Here is an 18,521-nt window from a genome sequence, read left to right as displayed (position 1 = left end):
TCTGGCAGGCTGCGTCCTCTGGGGCAAGTGTGGCTGTGGTAATAGTGCGTGCCAGCCCTCCGCATCCATGGTTCTCCTCCATCCTGTCCCTCCCCTCCTCCATAGGCTGTGGGATGGCCTGGTCCCTCAGCACAATGCCCAAATGGGCCTGGGGAGGCCTGGGCAGGGCTGGCCAGAGGGTCCTGCCAGCAGGGCTGCTCAAGGCTGTGCCATGTGGGGTGGGAACATCAGGAGCATGAGCGGGGTAGGGGGTAGAATGACCTTTGGTCCTGGGCAAGGGCCTGTTGCTGTGGCCCCCTGTACCCCATCCACACAGTGTGGAAAGGCACTCTCAGGGCTTCTATCCAAGTGACTCGGGATATGTTCAGGAGGGACCTGGGAAAGGGATCTGCTCTGGGTCAGGGAACTCCTAGCCACTTTGGGGGGCTCGTGGCCAGAGAGACTGGGCTCTCGTACCTGTGAGGCATAGGTATCCAGGTCCTCAAACTGCCGCAGGTCCAGGGGCATGGATTTCAGACTGGACCGGTCCCAGGGGTAGGCTGGAAACACAAGGAGGCCTTGATCAGCTGCTGAGACCCACAGAGGAGGCTGCCTGTCCCAGTCCTCACCACCTCTTTGAGGAGCTGTGACTGCCTGATCTTTAACAAAGATTCTCAAAGCCTGATTCCTGAACCACTAGTGCCAAGAACTGTACTAAAGGAGTTCTTTGGTCAAATTAGTTTGAGGTATATGACAACTCCTATAGTTTTCTTGGAGACTCACAGGGAGCATAAGCCTATTTGCAGACTCTGGGAAGTCAGCACTAAAGAAATTGATTTAACATCTGTCTTAGTTATCTAGTGCTGCTATAACAGAAATACCACAAGTGGTGTGGCTTTGACAAACAAATTTATTTTCTCACAGTTTAGGAGGCTAGAAATCTGACTTCAGGGTGCTGGCTCTAGGAGAAGGCTCTCTCCCTCTGTCGGCTGTAGAGGAAGGTCCTTGTCTCTTCTGAGTTTCTGATCCTGGGCAGTGTTTATGTGGCTTGGCATCTCTCTTCCCCTATCTCTGCTTCTTTCCCTTGCTTGTTTAATCTCTTTTATATCTCAGAAGAAATTGACTCAAGGTATACCCTACGCTAAGCATGTCTCATTAACATAACAAAGACAACCCATTCCCAAATGGGATTAGAACCACAGGCATTGAGATTAGGATTTACAATACATTATTTTGGGGGACACAATTCAGTCCATAACATTTCACCCTTTGGCCCCCCCAAAATCATGTCCTTGCCACACACAAAACACATTCATCCCATCACATCATTCCAAAAGTCTTAAATCAACTCCAAGTCCAAATTCCATCCTATGGCAAAACTCTTCTTCATCTGTGAACCTGTAAAATCTAGAATACAAGTTATCTGCTTCCAAAGTACAAAGGTAGAACAGGCACAAGCTAGCCATTTCCATCACAAAAAGGAGAAATTGGACGGAAGGAAGGGATAACAGACATCAAGCAAGTCCGAAACCCAGCAGAACAATTTACACTAGCTCTCAAGCCTTGAAAATAATCCTCTGTTCTCTGAGACCATCTAGGCAATGGCCATGACTTCCAGACTCTGGGTGTTGGCTACACCCTCTGGATTTTGGATGGAGGCCCCTTGGCCCTGGGCTTCAGCACTGCATTCCAAGCCCTCTGAATAGGAACTCTGCTCCCTTGGCTTTAGGTAGCCCCATCCTCCTAGCCCATCTGAGTAGTGACCCCACCACCTCAGCCCTGGCAGGCTCTGTTCTTCTGCCCCTTGGCATGGCAGCCCTGCCCCCTCAGCTTTGGATAGCGGCCCCATCTCTCTGGTACACCTTAATTGCAGCACCACATTGAGTTGGTGAAGATCTTACTCTTTGAAATTTAGAAGGCTGTGACCCCACCCTTTTAGATCTAGGAGACCTTGGCCTACCCTTTGAAACAGAGAAGGCTTCTTCCAACAGTTCTGCTGATCACCAAGTTGCTCCAAGAATGGTCCTTTTCTTTTCTTGGAGGATAACAGACAAAGCTCCTTTGGCCTTTTCCTGCCTGTAGAATTCCTTCCTTCTCTGTCCTCTTCAGTCTAAAATGATGAATTTTCTGCTATGGTAATTGGTTAAATCCATCAGTCACAGGCCCAGTCTCTTTAACAAAAGGTTGTGCAGCCACGTCCTTGGTGAACATTCTAGGACACATGTCCTTAGTTTGTACTGTAAAATTTTTGTAGTTTTCTTTTCATTTTGCACAGTTCATTTTTAAATCCATCTCTTTCCTTTCATATTTTACTATAAACAGCAAGGAGAAACCAAATGGCTCCTTTAAGATCTTGCTTAGAAATCTCATCAGCCAGATATCCAAGTTCATCACTCACAAATTGTACCTTCCATCAAACATTTGAGCATAATTCAGACAAGTTCTTTGCCACTGCGTAAAAAGCATTGCCCTTCCTCCATTGTCAAATCGCACGTTCATCATTTTCTTTTAAGGCCTCGCGAGAATCACATTTAATGTCCACATTTCTAGCAACATTTTGTTGCTGGTGCCATATGTATTCTCTAAGCTGACAGAGACTTTCTCTATAGCTCTTCTCACTTCCTTCTGAGCCCTGACCAGAATTGCCTCTGACATCCATAATTCTACTGACAGTCTCTTCAAGGCAGACTAGGCTTTTGCTACTAAGCACCTTCAACTCTTCCAGTCTGTACCCATTACCTAATTCCAAAACCACTGCCACATTTTAGATATCTGTTAGAGTAGCACCCTACTCTCCTGATACCAAATTCTTAGTTGGATAACAGAAATGCAACAAGTGGATGGCTTTAACAAATAGGAATTTACTTTCTCAATTTGGGAGTCTAGAAGTCTGAATTTAGGATGCCTGCTCTAGGGGAAGCCTTTCTCTCTCTGTCGGCTCTGGAGAAAGTTCCTTGTCTCTTCTGAACCTCTGCTTCTGGGCAATCTTCATGTGGCTTGGCATCTCTCGTTTCCCATTTCTGCTTCTTTTGCTTGCTTGCTTAATCTCTTTTATATCTCAGAAGAGACTGACTCAAGACATACACCATATTAATCCTCTCATTAACATAACAAAGGCAACCCATTCCCAAATGGGATTATAGCCATGGACATAGAGGTTAGAGTTTATAACACTTTTTTTTGGGGGGGGGGGGCAAAAGTCACTCCATAATAACATCCATTAACCCAGTAATCCCCAGACATATTTGATGATGGAATCCCCTTTCTCTCCACCATTCAGTTTTATGCAGATTTCCTAGTAAGTTTGCTCTGAATGAGTGCTCTGTGGGAAGGGTTTGAGCAATGCTGCTAGCCCCTGTCAAGCTCAAGAAGGAAGGGTCTGTGCCATGGACATGGTGCCCCAGTGTGGAGGTGCCACAGAGCACCATGGGTGTTGTAGGAGGGCATGGTGGGGCTGGGTGGGCTGGGTGGTCTGGGATCCTGCAAGATGAGGTCATGGTTAGCTGGAGACTGGGGAACCCCAAGAAAGCCAACTGTGGGTGAGGGTGCTCTGGCAACAATCCCCCCAGGTGCTGTGGGAAGGCTCCTAAGAGAAACTGGGACCCAGATACACTCAAGAATGCCCAGTTTTTTTCATAGGAAACCTCACTGCCCAGATTCTGGGCCTTGAGTTCCAGGATGCCAGGACAGAGATATGAGGAGGAAAGAAAACTCAACACTGTGTCTGATGCTGATGCAGGGGTAGCAGCCTCCCAGCTTCCCCACTGAACACAGCACAGCCCTAGTCAGCTCCTGCCAGGGGGCCTGTTGCAGGGCAGACTGACCAATGGTCAGACTAACGGATGAACAGCAATCCCTGTCCCAGCCCAGAGGAAAGCCTGGGCTCTGGCAGAGTCCTTAATTAATGCCTCTTGAGACATGCAGGCCCAAATCAAGGATGCTAAGTATGAGAACAGGGTGGAATGGGAGGTGGGTGGGGCCACAAAGGAACTAATCCCCTGACTCAGTTGGACCTACCCACCTCTCAGCCTCCCATCTCAGGTGCCTTTGGGCCTTGGGTGAGTGAGATGTGCTGGTGGGGCCCCAGGATGTACAGGGACCCTGGGAAGGGTACAGAGATGTGAGGAGGCACCAGCTGGGCTGCACAAGGCCCAGGTTCTTGTCTGGGCCTGATCTTCACCTTGCTGGGAGCCCTTAGACCAGCCACACAGCCTCAGCTGCATATGCGTAAGGCCCCCAGGATAGTGAACAGGAGGGTGGGCTATGTTGATACATCAGCATCACTGCTCTCTGGGAGGGTGCAGGTTGTGGGGGTCCCTCTGTGGGTAAGTGCAGGAAAAGGGGTGTGTAGCCCTGTGCCTGGTGCGGGGGCTGCAGCTGCATCTTTCCTATGTATCCCCAAGGGCTTCCCTGACTGTAAGAGCCCTTTGCCTCCATGTGATAGTCCCAGAGAGATGTGGAGAGGGGGTGGAGATTGTGTCACTTCCAGCCCTGGCCTGAGCTGCTCCATGGCCCTCTTCTGTGCCAGCATTGGTTGTGAGGGCAATGACAGCTTGTTATGAAGCTGGCCCATGTCTGGCCACTAAGGAACTTCAGGCTTCAAGTCAAGTTAACTTCAGGAGCAGGCGGCATGGATTCTCCTGTATTTCTCCACTGCTCCAGGGTCTCTTCCTGCTAGAAACCAGACCTTCTTTCTTCTCAGCCCCAGACTGGATTTGGCACATTCCCCAAGATCACCCTATGCTGCTTGCTTGTTCCCTTACAGCCTCTGGGGTTTTGTCCCTTTGACCTGGATATGCTACAGCCCCTGGGATTTGGTCTCTTTGACCTGAAGTATCTCAATGGGTTCTCACTGTGTCACTTGCTCTGGCACATCTAGGATCTGAGGGGTGCTCCTCTACAGAGAAGGGGCAAAGCATAATGTGGGTGGACAGGTTGTGCAAACCCTACCATGAAGGCTGTGGTCTCACCTAGCAACCTAGCATCCTCTTTATTTCATTTTTTTGCCCCTTCTACAAGTCCTTCCTGGACCACTCCCAATTTTTTTTATGTTATACAATCTTACTTCAGAGCTAGCTTGAAGCCAGCTGGGGTCCTGGCTCTTGCCCAGCCCTCTGGTGCTGGAGCTGTGATTTCTTGATTGGCCATTACTGAGAACACCATTAATCCCTATCCCAAGTGGTCCTGGAGTGCAGCCATTCATCCTTACAGCCAGCCCCTTGGAAGGGGGCAGGGAGACCCTGGCAGGCCTCTGCTGAGCTTCCCCCTTCAATGCCCTCTCTCTCCACAGACTCTGGCTCCTGCTGTTCTCTGACAAGGGCCAACAGGGTGACCTAAGTGGATATGAAGTGAACTCACAGATTTAACAGTCTTCCCCTTATTACAGCTCTGCAAATGAGGTCCCCCCTCCCATTCAGAAGAAGGAAGGCATTTCTAAAATGGGATTGAAAACCCTATTACTAGTTTGACTCTTTCTTGGTTCCATTTTACAATATCTGAACATTAAAAATATCCATAATGATTTATGCCTCATTAAATCTACCCTTTGAGCAGATTATATACGATCCAAATATATGATTTTGTATAAATACATTTAAAATACCAGCAGTACTAATGAAATTGTTCTAATTTTAAAAGAAAACAGTGGGAAAAAGTTCCAAGCTGTACTGAACATTAGATGCCATCTGGTTTATTGAGAGGGAAACTGAGGCCTGGAGAAAGCAAGTAAGGAGCAAAGTCAGGATTTGAACCCAGGCTGTCTCACCTCTCAGTATTTCTTCCTCTGCCCCTGTCTACTTTTACACATGCCTCTGCTTATTTACATGCCTCCTACATTACAGACATTTGGTACTGCATTTTAATTTCACATTCTGTTTTTAATATATTTCCCATATGGGCTATCTTTTTATTAGTAAGTTTTGTGCTCTAGCTTTGGGATGACATCTGGTGTTGTGAGCTATTTTCTCTCCACCTGTGTCCACACCAGACATTGCTAATCAACCACAACACTTTTCCCCTCTGAGTCCTGAGGCAGTCCCAGACTCAGCACAGTGCCTCAGGAAGCCATTACCAGTTGAATGTCTGAGTCCTGAGGCAGACCCAGACTGAGCACAGTGCCCCAGGAAGCCATTACCAGTTGAATGGAGCTATACCATGAAGCTAAATAAATTTGTTGTCCCTTAGGATGACCCTGGAGAAGGTCCTGTAACTTACCGTGGGCATCTTTCCCTCCAGGCTGCCGGGGTCTTGTGTTTCCATTTTTATCGCCTTGTAAACCTACAACATCCCAAACATCAGGAGTAGAGACACTTCAGAGAAACAGAAACGCAAGCACAGACGATTTTGTGTGGTGGTCCTTGCTTCTGACCCCTCCTCTTCACTCTCTTTACAGTCTTCTTGCTTCTATCCCCACCCTCAAAGTAATTTTTACATCATTCCTTGGGTTGTTTAAAGGCTAACCAAACCAAAACCAAACCAAACCCATTGCCGCGGAGTTGATTCTGACTCATAATGACCTATAGGACAGAATAGAACTGCCCCACAGGGTTTCCAAGGAGTGGCTGGTGGATTTGAACTGCCGACCTTTTGGTTAGCAGCCAAGCTCTTAACCACTGTGCCATCAGAACAACTAAATCCTGTAAATTCAGGGCTGTTAAAGGCAGGATATAGCCAATAGTTATTAGACTTCGTGGGCAAAAGGAAAGGTACGTTTCCTGCAAGGTAAAGGTTTCAAATAAGATACAAAATCTTAAGAACTTTACTACTCTTCTAAGCATCCATTTTTCTGGATGGCTTTAAAAGTAGAGCACATTCTCGCCATCTGGAACAGCCTAGGTATGGGTGGGACCAGGCTGGGAAGATGCGGGTCCCTGAATGACCGGGTGGAATTAGGGTAGGGCTGCCAAGGCTGGTGGTTTTATGCCTTTGAAACCACTGTAGGCTGTACATATAACAACAGAAGATTGCAAATATGTATAGGATACTCTGAGAAACATGCCAATTCTTTCATCTCTTGCAGAGCAGCACCTATGTTTTCAGATTAAGTGATGGGGGTTCAAGATAGTAGCTAGCATTTGTTTTATATTTGCTTTATATTCACAATCTCAGTTAACCTCACAATAACCCTATGGGGTGATATAATTATTTTCCTTCTTGTGTATATATATTTTTTTTTATAGATGAGGAGATGGAGTACCAAAAAAAAAAAAAAAAAAAAAGAAAAGAAAAATTAAGCCAGCTGTTCAAGGTGAAACTCCAGAGTCTGTCCTCTCAGCTACACTCTAGATCCCACTCCTGAGACCTTGACTGTTGAGGGCTGCAGGACCAGACAGCTTGAGAACCTGTCTTGGCCCACTGAACACAGCTGGAGAGCACTTGGATCTAGGCCATTCTGCAGCCTCCATTCCTTCATCTGCATTTCCCTCAAGGCCGCTGTTCAGCCATGAGATGACAGATGCAGGTAAAGGACCAGAAGGGAGTGGAGGAGACATCATGGTCCTGGGTGTTGGTCTGTGTGCATTGCATTAAAGGCAGCAAAGCACAGTGGTTAAGAGCACAGGCTTCAGCATCAGACTTGAGTTCTAACCCACTTCCTAGCTGGGTGACTTAAAGCAGTTATTACACCTTTCTGAATGTCACTTTGCTGATCTAAAAAATGGGATCATCCTAGTACATGTCAAAGGGTTAAAAAGTTAATGAATGTAAAGTGCTTAGCACTGTGCATGCTACTTAAATAGGCAGTCAATAAATACCGTATGAAAACAACACTCTTGTCGTGAAATGCATTTTCAGTTAAATGCCATGTGTTACCCATGCCCAATTCCAGAGATTCAAGAACAGAGGTGACTGGGTATGGAGAAAGACAGTTCTCCAGAATGAAGCTGTCATCATCAGTCTCTTCAGAGAGTGTAGATCAAGGGAAGGTCGCTCTGGCCCACCCAGATGCCCTCAATCCTTCTAGCCCTCTGCACACCAGCACTCCTGTATGTACGTACGTTTAGCCAAGGAGAACTTCTTGAGCAGCTGGGGCACAGCATCTTGAGGGTGGACCTCCACAGTCAGCTGTGTCCCTGCAAAGGAATAGGAGTGATATTCTCAACTGGATGCTGCCAGGAAAGGCTTCACTGTCCTGTGACAGCGGTTTGAACAGCAAAACACAATTGGTTTTAGAGGTTTCTTCTGAATATGTAAGCAATTCTTGTTTAAAAGCTAAGCTGAGAGGTTTCAGATCTGGCCAAGTTGATCCACCCTGTTTCTCCCACTGAATGCAACTATAAACTCTGGGTAGAAAGCATGAAACAACTATCTGAGGACTCTGCAAGGTAAATGGTAGAAGGTAGATTGGGAAGAAGACCAGAATTTGAAGTATCATTAAATTGGCAGTGAGTTATCATTCTCCCCTCGCCCGTTGGCATCACCTAGAGTAGACTCAAAGGCAGTCCAAAACCCAGAAGCTCACAATGGGTGTACATAAAATATGCTCTAAAAGAAGTCCTCTCTTTCTGGCCCAAAAAGTGAGAAAAGGGACCCCTATGGGTCAGAGAGAGTGAGGGTAATCCCATGTTGTTGTTTTTCCTTCTTCTTCATCTTTTGTTGTTGTTGTTCTCTCTCTTGACTCAGCCCACAGAGCACTGGCAAGAGTGAGGTTGCTGGCTTGGTAGGCACTTGAGACTTTGAGGGAGGGTAACTCTTCTCTCTTACCAGAGGAATTATGGTCCCAAGAGTGTGGGGCAAATATGTATTGCTTTCTCTCTCTCTCCCTCTCTGTTCTCTACTGATTGGCCCCATGTGCAGACACAGTTGTGGGGAATGCATGGCAGAGTGGGGAAACTAAAGCCCCAGTTTTGGGGCTGGGGGACAAGGGTGGGGGATGTAATGATGTTGTGAACGAACTCCTGAGCTCACCTCCAAGTTGTGTATGCATGGGTCTCATTACACCAAAGTCTTTGAGAACTAAACCATGGGGCAGACCAGTGCTCACGTCCCAGACTAGCCACTGGGTAGCACACTTGCAGGACAGATATGCATAGCACTACAAAGGCTACAATCCAGAATTACTCAGCATAGGAAGACCCAGGAAAGACAACTTGAAAAGGAAAAGATAATCAGCAGATGCCAATCCCATGATGGTACAGATTTTAGCACAAAGACTTCAAATCAGCTATGATAACCATGTTCCAAGAAGTAAGATAAATAGTCTTGAAATAAATGGAATGATAAAAGTATCAGCAAAGAAGTAGAAAATATAAAGAAGAAACAAATGAGAATTTTAGAACTGAAAAAAAAAATTAGCTTAAAATGTTCTCAGGATTTGCTCAATAGCAAAATGGAGATGATACAGTGAACTTGAAGATAGAGCAATAAAAACTATTCAGTATGAATGACAGAGAGAAAAAAATTGAAAAAAAAATAACAGAACTTCAAGGATCTGTGGGACAATACCTAAAGACCTATCACTCATGTCACTGGAACCTCAGAAGGAGAGGAGAAAGAATGTGGTCCAGAAAAAAGAATACTTGATGAAATAATGGTTGAAAACTTTCAAAATTTGGCAAAAGACATACATTTACAGAGTCAAGAAGCTCGGTGAAACCCAAACAGGATAACCCAGACATAAAAGAAATCCAAGCCCAGACACATCACAACCAAACTATTGACGACAAAGAAAAAATCTTGAAAGTAGCCAGTGAGAAGTGATGCATTACATATAGAAAGATTGCTGATTTCTGATCAGAAATTATGGAGACCGGAAGGAAGTGGAACGATATTTTCAAAGTACATTTCAAAGATATGAACTATCAACACAGAACTCCACATCCAGTGAAAATATAACTCAAGAATGAAGGAAAATAAAAACATTCTTAGATAATGTTAAACTGAGAGAATTTGTTACCAGCAGAATTGCTCTAAAAGAAATGTTAAAGCAAGTTCTTCAGATGGAAGACAAATGATACCAGAAGGAAACTTGGAAGAGCAACAAAAATGTTAAATATTTAGGTAAAGATAATACTCTATTCTTCTAATGTAATCAATGTCACTGAATTGTACAGGTAGAAATTGGTATGTTTTGCTGTGTATATTCTCTACAACAACAAAAAATAAAATAAATTATGAAAAAGGAAAACAGTTTATTTTTCTCCTCTTATGCTCTTTAAAATATGAATCATGATTGAAAGTAATAATTACAACATTGTCTGATTGGGTTTTCAATTATGTAAAACATATGGCAATTTACAACATAAAATGAGGAGAGTAAATGTACCTATGTGGCAGTAATGTTTCTTCATTCTAACTTGAAATGTTAATATTAATTATAATTAAACTATAAAAACTTATGCTATGTGTATTAAAATGCATAATAAAAGAGATATAGCAAAAAGTCTAATACATAAATTTAAATGTAATTCTAAAAGATAAAAAAAAATAAAGAAGGCAAGAAAGGGGAAGCAGAGAAACAAAACCAACAGAGCAAACAAATAATAAAATAAAAGACCTAAATCTCAACATATGAATAACCGCATAAAATGTAGTCTAAACACACTAATTAAAAAATAGAAATTGTTGGAAAGAGTAAATTAATAAGACCCAACTATATATTGTCTATGAAAATACAACTTTAATTGTAATGATAGAGATTTGTTACGTGTTAAAAAAAAAAAAAGACAAAAAGAAAGCTGGAGTTGCTATAGTAATATCAGACAAAATAGACTTCAGAGCAAGGAAAATATCAAAGACAGAGGAATATTACATAAAGATAAAAGAGTTAATTCACCAAGAAGATATAATATTCTGAAATATGAATATATTTAACAATAAAAGCTTTAAAATACATGCAGCAAAAACTGATAGAAAAGAAGGAGTGGAAAAATTCACAATTATAGTTGGAGCCTTCAGAACTCCTCTCACAGTAATTGATAGAATTAGGAAGAAGAAAATCAGCAAAGATATTGAAGAATTTAACAACACCATCAACTATCAGGAGCTACTTGACATTTATAGAATACCCTATCCAATATTTTTTTCTATCCAATAACATCAGAATACACATTTGTTTCAATTGCCTGTAGAATATTCACCAAGATGGACCGTATCCTGGGTCATAAACAAACCTTCAAAATTTTGAAAAGAATTGAAATCATACAAAGTTATTATCTTATCATAATGGAATTAAACTAGAAGTAAAAAACAGAAAGATAACTGGAAAATATTCAAACACTTAGAAATTAAACAATGTGTTTCTAAATAACCCATGGATCAAAGAAATTTAAAGGAAAATTAGAAAATATTTTTTAATTGAATGAAAACAAAAATGAAGCATGTCAAAGGTGTGGGGTGAAGCTAAAGTCATGTGTAGAGGCAAGTTTATAGCATTAAATGCTTATATTAGAAAAAAAGTCTTCAACTCAACAATTTAAGCTTACACCTAAAGAAGCTAGAGAAAGAATAGAAAGTTAAATCCAAAGCAAGTGGAAGAAAGGAAAGAATAAAGATAACAGATCAGTAAAATTAAAAACAGGGTAACAGTAGAGAATAACGAATGAAACCAAAAATTGCTTTTTTGAAAATATCAGTAAAATTCATAAACCTCTAGCCAGAGAGATCAAGGGGGAAAAAAAAAGAGTGAGAGAGAAACAAAAATTGCCAATATCAGGAATGAAATAAGGAATATCATTACAGACCCCACAGATATTAAAGAAATAATAAAAAAAAAATACTACAAACAATTCTACATGTGTAAATTCTACAAATTAGACGAAACAGAACTTTCCTTGGAAGCCACAAATGACCGAAACTGACCCAAGCAGATAGCCTATATATTCCCACAACTACTTTAAAAATTAAATTCATAGGTAAAAACCTTCCCCCAAAATCCAGACCCATATGGTTTCACTGGCAAGTTCTGACAAACATTTAAAAGGAAATGATATTAATTCTTTAGAAGCTTCTTCAGAAAACAGAAGAGATGTGAACAATTCATAACTAATTTTATGAGGCCAGCATTAATCTGATATATCCAGACAAAGTCAATATGAGCAAAGAACACTAGACCAATATATCCTCATGAACATGAAACAAAAATCCTCAACAAAATATTATGAAATTAAATCTATTAATATTGTAAAAGAATAATATACCATAACCAAGTGCAGTTTATCTTGGGAATGCAAGGCTGGTTCAATATTTGAACATCAGTTAATGTAATCCACCACATTAACAAATTTAAAAAAATCACATGATCATATCAATTGATGTGGAAAAAGCATTTGACAAAATTTAAAATCCATTCATGACAAAAACTCTCAACAAGCCAGGAATAGAAGACAGCTTCCTTAGCCCAAAAAGAGAACATCTACAAAAGAAAAAAAAAAAACCCTCAGTTAATAGCATGTTTAATGTTGAAAAAGAGAACACTTTCCTCTAAGACTGGGAACAAGTTACAGATTTCACTCTCATTGCTCCTTATAAAACATCTGCAATAAACACTCATTGCTCCTAATAGACATCTGCAATAAACACTGTACGGGAAGACTTACCCAGTGCAATAAGGTAAGAAAAAGAAAGAAAAGTAATACAAGGAAAAAATAAAACTGTCCCAATCACAGATGACATGTCTATTTACATAGAAAATTCCAAGAAATCTAAAATAAAAAAGCTTCTAGAACAAATAAGTGAGTTTAGCATGGTCACAGGATACGAGATCAGCACACAAAAAGCAATTCTGTATATTGGCAATGAACAACTGGGAATTGGATTTTAAAAAATGCCATTTCTCATAGCTCCAAAAAACTGAAATACTTAGGTATAAACATTAAAAAAAAAAATGCTCAGGAACTGTATGATGAAAACTATAAAATATAATTAAACAAATCAAAGAAGACTTAAATAAATGGGAAGACATACCATATTCATGAATTAGAAGACTCCATATTGTGAAGATGGCAATTCTCTTCAAATTGATATATAGATTAAATGAAATTTTAATCAAAATCCCTGGAGGAGATTTGTAAATATAAACAAGGTGATTCTAAAATTTACATGGAAAAGCACAGGAACTAGACTAGTCAAATGAATTTTGGAATAAAAAAGTTGAAGGACTCCCACTCTCTGATTTTAAGATGTGTTATAAAGCAATCATGACAGTATGATATTGATGAAGAGACAGACACAAGGGATCAATGGAACGGAATAGAGAGTCAAGAAATAGACTCACACAAATAGGCAAATGGAGATTTTATAAAGATGCAAAGGCAACCATGTTAGAAAATGGGTAAAAGACATGAACAGATATTTCACCAAAAAAGAGATACTGATGGTATATAAGCAAATGGAAAGATGTTGAACATCATTAGCTACTAAGGAAATGCAAATTAAAGCCACAATGAGATATCATTAAACACCTATTAGCAGAGCAATAATAAAAATAGTGATGACACCGTGTGTTGAGAAGGATGCAGAGAAACTGGCTCTCTCACACATTGCTGGTGGGAATGTAAAATGGTACAGCCATTCTAGAAAATAGCTGGACAGTTTCTTATAAAACAAACCATGTACTTACCATATGATCCAACAATTATGCCCTTGGGCATTTATTCCAGAGAAATAAAAACCTATGTTTACATAAAAACACATACACGAATATTTACAGCAGCTCTGTTCATCATTGCCCCTAACTGTAAATAACCTAAATGTCCTCCAGCAGGTGAATGGATGAACAATGTGTGATACATCCTCACCAAGGGATATTTCTCAACAATACAAAGGAACTCTTGATACGACAACAAGGATGAACGCCAAAGACATTAGGCTGCGTGAAAGAAGCCAGTCTCAAAAAGTTACATATTGTATAATTCCATTTATATGACACTTTAGGAAAAGGAAAACAGCAGCAATGGGGAACAATTTCCCAGGAATTAGGAGTGATGGGAAGATGTGACTACAAAGAGGCTATACAAGAGACTTTTTTGTGCTGAAAGAACTGCTCTGGACCATCATGCATCCTGGTGGCGCTTGCATACATCTATGGCTGTGTGAAGACTCACAGAATTGCACACCAGAAAATTCAGTTTTACTGCATGTTGACTTAAAAATAAAATGAAAATACAAACAAAAATACCAACCAAGCAAAAAACCTCAAGCAATTAAAACCAAACAAAAACTTGGTTGATTCAGAAAGACATAAAGTAGAAAGTAAAAATCCCTTTAGAATTTGTTTTTACATTTTAAAATTCAAGCAAGAGTATAGTAAACATGCTTTTGTATTCTGATTTCTTCACTTAAGACTTTACATGTCAGTTAAATATAGCCATATATCATAATTTTAATGGCTGTATGGTGTTCTATCTTATTGGTGGTTTATAATCCATATAAACAATCCCTTTTTATTGGATATTTATTCCAAATGTTTTGCTATTATAAACAATGATGTGAGGAACAGTCTGATACATGCAGCTTTACACACTTTTCAAATCAGTTCCTTTGAATAAATTCTTAAATATGAATTAAAGGGTACAGAGATTTTTAAGATTTTAGAGAGTCAAGAAATAGACTCACACAAATATGGCAAACTGATTTTTTGCAAAGGTGCAATCCAGAATGTGGCACTGGCCTGGAAGTTCTACCCATCACCATTTCTAACCTCTTCCTTGGATTCGTCTTCTTTATCCCTCAGACAGGGGTTCCACGCTGGAAAACTTTTCCCATGAGAGATTTTATCAGTTTATGGTCCTGCCAACAGTTCAAGAGAATGCCCATTTTGTTCATTCTTGCTGTGGTCTGATTGCAAAAATGGTTACGATACTTGGTACTTCCTCCAAGGAGAGGTAAAATCTTTTGTTTCATGCCTTGAATTTGGGTTGGCCTAATGGCTTGGCTTGGCCAATTAGCATGTGATGAAAGTCATATTGTATAAGCTCTGAGCCTAGGCCTCAGCTTTTGCTCTTATTCTTGGGTTTCCAGTCACAACTGCCATGTGAATGAACCCAGGCAAACCTGCTGGTGGATTGAGAGACCACACAGCATACAGCAGAGCAGTCTCAGGTGAGGCCATCCTAGACCAACTGGTCTCCAATCATCTCCCTTGCTGACCACCAACTCCTGAGCACATCCAGCCAAGATCTGAGATCAGCTGGGTACTGCTCAGACAAGAACGCCCAGCCAATCTACAGCTCACAAGCTAGTCAATGTTTATTATTCTGAGCCACTGAGTTCTGGAGTAGCTTCTAATGCCAAAGGAGCCCTGGTGGTGCAGTGGTCAAGTGCTCTGCTGCTAACTAAAAGGTCAGCAACTGGAACTCACCAGCTGCTCCATGGGAGAAAGATGTAGCAATCTGCTTCTCGAAACCCTTTGGGGCAGTCCTACTCTGTCCTACAGGGTTGCTATGAGTCGGAATCGACTTGACGGCAATGGGTTTGGTTTTACTGTGGTTTTGTAATGCCAAGGAGTCCTTGGGTGGTGCAAATGGTTAACTCCAGAGAAGCAAAGATTGCAGGTTCCAGTCCATCCAGAGGCACCTCAAAAGAAAGGTTTGCTGATCTGCTTTGGAAACATCAGTCACCGGGAACCCTGTGGAGCACAGTTTTGCTCTGACATACATGGTCAATTGCATGTAATAAAAAATAGATAACTGATACACATATTGACATTTGATTTTATTGAGCCTTAAAATTTTTATCAATGAATAATGATACCTCATTGTCATTTGTGTATTTTTTAAATTTTTTAGTGTAGTATTTTTTTCATACATTTATTTGCCATTAAACATTCTTATTTTGTGAATTGCCTATTTTCCTATTGGTATGATGTTTTGTCCTTATTGATTTTGTCAGAAAGCTTTTTTATTAACCCTCAGTCTGTTAAAAGTGTTGGAGTTATTTTTCATAGAGTGACAATACTGACTTGCTTGTGTAGCTTATAATCTTGGTCTGCATGCAAAGAGGGCAATTCTCAAAAGTTGTAAATGATGCAGCGTGTCCTCCAAGGCGTTACTTTGAAGGGGTTAGTATGCATTTGGAAGTGTAGTTTCTATCACGTTCATTGTCAAAGAATATCAGCCTTGTGACTTTAAGATTTTAAATATTCCAGAGTTCGAGGCATAATTCCGTCTCAGCCATATAATTGAAGACTATCGCCACCAACAGCAAATACTTTCCGTGTGTCTTCCCGTGATGAATGAGGCACAGACCTCTTCTCCTTTGCCTTCTCACTTTCTCCATCTGAAGGTGGTTTTCAAAGTGGGTGCCAAGTGGTACTTAGTTGGCTGCAAGATGACTTGTGAAAAAAGAATTTGGGAGCAAGCCCACTCTTTCCCCTCTTGTAGGCCATAATACTCAATGCTCCTGCAGCGAAGAAGTCTCCCTGATCCAGTACTACCCAAACGACTGTCACCATGGAACCCTTTTTGGTGAACACAGTTTGGAAAAGAGTGGACTAGAACAATCTCCATAAGCTTAGAGAAGCTGCAAGACTGAACAACTTGTTGGTTTGGGGCTCAACAACAAACCTCTCTTTACATCCAGATACTTCTAACCACTCCCAATCCAGCCATATCCTGATATCAGAGAATGAGCAAGCTGAAGAACAAAATGCTATTAAAGCCCTTTCAAGGGTGGGCGTTGAGGTACAGTCTCACACTCGGCATGTGGCACTGGCCCAGAAGTTCTACTCATCGCCATTTCTAATCTCTGCTCTCCTTCCTGAAATTCCTCTTCCTTCTTCTGTCTCAGACAGGGGTGACATCCAACATTCTCCCTGGATCCCACTTCTGGTTCTTTTCCAAAGTGGTACTGCTCATCAGCACCCCCCCCCCCCCGCCAAGGAAAACAGCAATGCTCCCAGCCTCCCTGACCTGGTAGGAAGTGTGATTCCTGCTCTCTTTGGCAGGTGTGGGTGTGTAAGGGCACTTGTGAGAGACTTCTTTGGCCCTAGGAGCTGGGCCTGGGCCTGGGCATGCTGTCTCAAGGACAGTAAAAAAAAAAAAAAACCCAAACCAAACCCGTTGCCATCGAGTCGATTCTGACTCATAGTGACCCTATAGGACAGAGTAGAACCCCCCCATAGAGCTTCCAAGGAGCGCCTGGTGGATTTGAACTGCCAACCTTTTGGTTAATACATATAGCACTTAACCACTACACCACCAGGGTTTCCCAAGGACAGTAGTATTCACATTATAGCCTCATGCTTTCTAAAAGCCTGAAGTGGAGGGAATGTGACCAGTATAACACTCTCCTATAAAACAAGACTCTTCAGTAATTTAAGAAAAATATTAACTTGACCAATCTCCAATAATAAGAATGGAACATGATTTGGAGCAAAATTTAAAATAAGCTCTAACCCTAAGTACAATCAGATACCATTACACTAATCTTGACCCTTAACAGTCACAACTAATCCTAGACGAGGACTTTCCTTGGATTTGAGATTCTTTAGGTCACCCGGCTGTCCCTCTCATGCTACCCTTCCCAGATCTACCAGCTGTCACCCAACAGTGTTCCTGAAGCCGTCGCTTTGACTATTTTAGTAAAAGCTTATTCGTGATTCTTTTCTGCTTATCCTAAGAAGTAGGTCCCAGGCTCTTTTCCTAGATCCCATTGGCTCTGTGTTCCTTCCCTATCCTCTCAGACACAGGAACACATGCAGGCAAGCGTGAGCAGATCCTTGTGTATACCGCCTTGGGCCTGCCTTTTATCAGTCAGGAGGTTTCTTCTACCCGAGAGTTTCTCTCCAGGTCCCTTCAGGTTCGAATTGGGATTTGTCTGAAGTCCTAATTTGCTCAGAATACCTAATGCAGGGATGGTAAACAGGACTTCATGCTGCTCATCAACTTGGACTGATTGGAAGCAGCTGCCTGAAGCATCGATCAGTTATCAAAGACTATAGGGTGTGTGTGTGTGTGTGTGTGTGTGTGTGAACATACACATGTGTTTGTGTGCATGTGTGTGTGTAGGGGTTGTGGAATTCATGCCAGATAGTTGTCATCATTGACTTAAGGTATTCATTAACTTTTTCTATAACAGGCTGCCATTGTATGAGGGTAAGTCACAAAGTACTGCTACAAAATTACAGAAGCATTTATTAAACAAAAATGTCCAAATTGAAGCTCTTGTTTCTGGACATATCTTCCATTTAGGTATACACACTTTTTTTTTTTTTAATTGTGCTTTAGGTGAAAGGTTATAGCTCAAGTGAATTTCTCATACAAAAATAGGTTTATACACTTCTGAAGGTGGCATTTCTAGCTCTCTAACCCTTCCTTCCTCAAAGAATTCTGTGCTCTTCGATTTATACCGCGTGAAAACGGCAGTTTTGGCATCTCAAGGGGCCCAAATCGTGTTCCTTTTAAATGTTTGAGTTTGGGGAACAAAAAGAAGCCTGAATGGGCAAGATCAGGGCTGTAGGGTGGATGGGGGTAAGGTTTCCCAATGAAATTCTCAAAGGACAGCCCTTGCTGCCCTCAAAGAATGAATAGGTGCCTTGTTGCGATGGAAAAACATTCTTCGGCGCAATGCAGTTCTCAATTTTCTTAAAACTTCTTCATAATAAGCCC

General features: G+C 41.5%; 1 protein-coding gene across 2 annotated transcripts in view; it reads right to left on the bottom strand.

Annotated features, from left to right (window-relative positions):
• Positions 1-18,521, bottom strand: part of KY (kyphoscoliosis peptidase) — a 57,335-nt gene that overhangs the window by 24,522 nt on the left and 14,292 nt on the right. The window contains exons 4-6 of one of the 2 annotated variants that reach the window (XM_049870466.1): positions 7,974-8,048; positions 6,193-6,255; positions 457-539 (exon numbers count right to left, since the gene is read on the bottom strand). In XM_049870466.1, coding sequence (XP_049726423.1) covers positions 457-539; positions 6,193-6,255; positions 7,974-8,048 — 221 coding nt within the window. The remainder of the gene's footprint in view (positions 1-456; positions 540-6,192; positions 6,256-7,973; positions 8,049-18,521) is intronic. The other variant, XM_049870467.1, reaches the window with a different exon arrangement.

The sequence above is a fragment of the Elephas maximus genome, chromosome 26 (genome assembly GCF_024166365.1).
Source record: "Elephas maximus indicus isolate mEleMax1 chromosome 26, mEleMax1 primary haplotype, whole genome shotgun sequence".
Lineage (NCBI taxonomy): Eukaryota > Metazoa > Chordata > Mammalia > Proboscidea > Elephantidae > Elephas > Elephas maximus.
The sequence above is the reverse complement of the archived record's forward strand: the minus strand, read 5'-3'. Positions and strand labels throughout refer to the sequence as shown.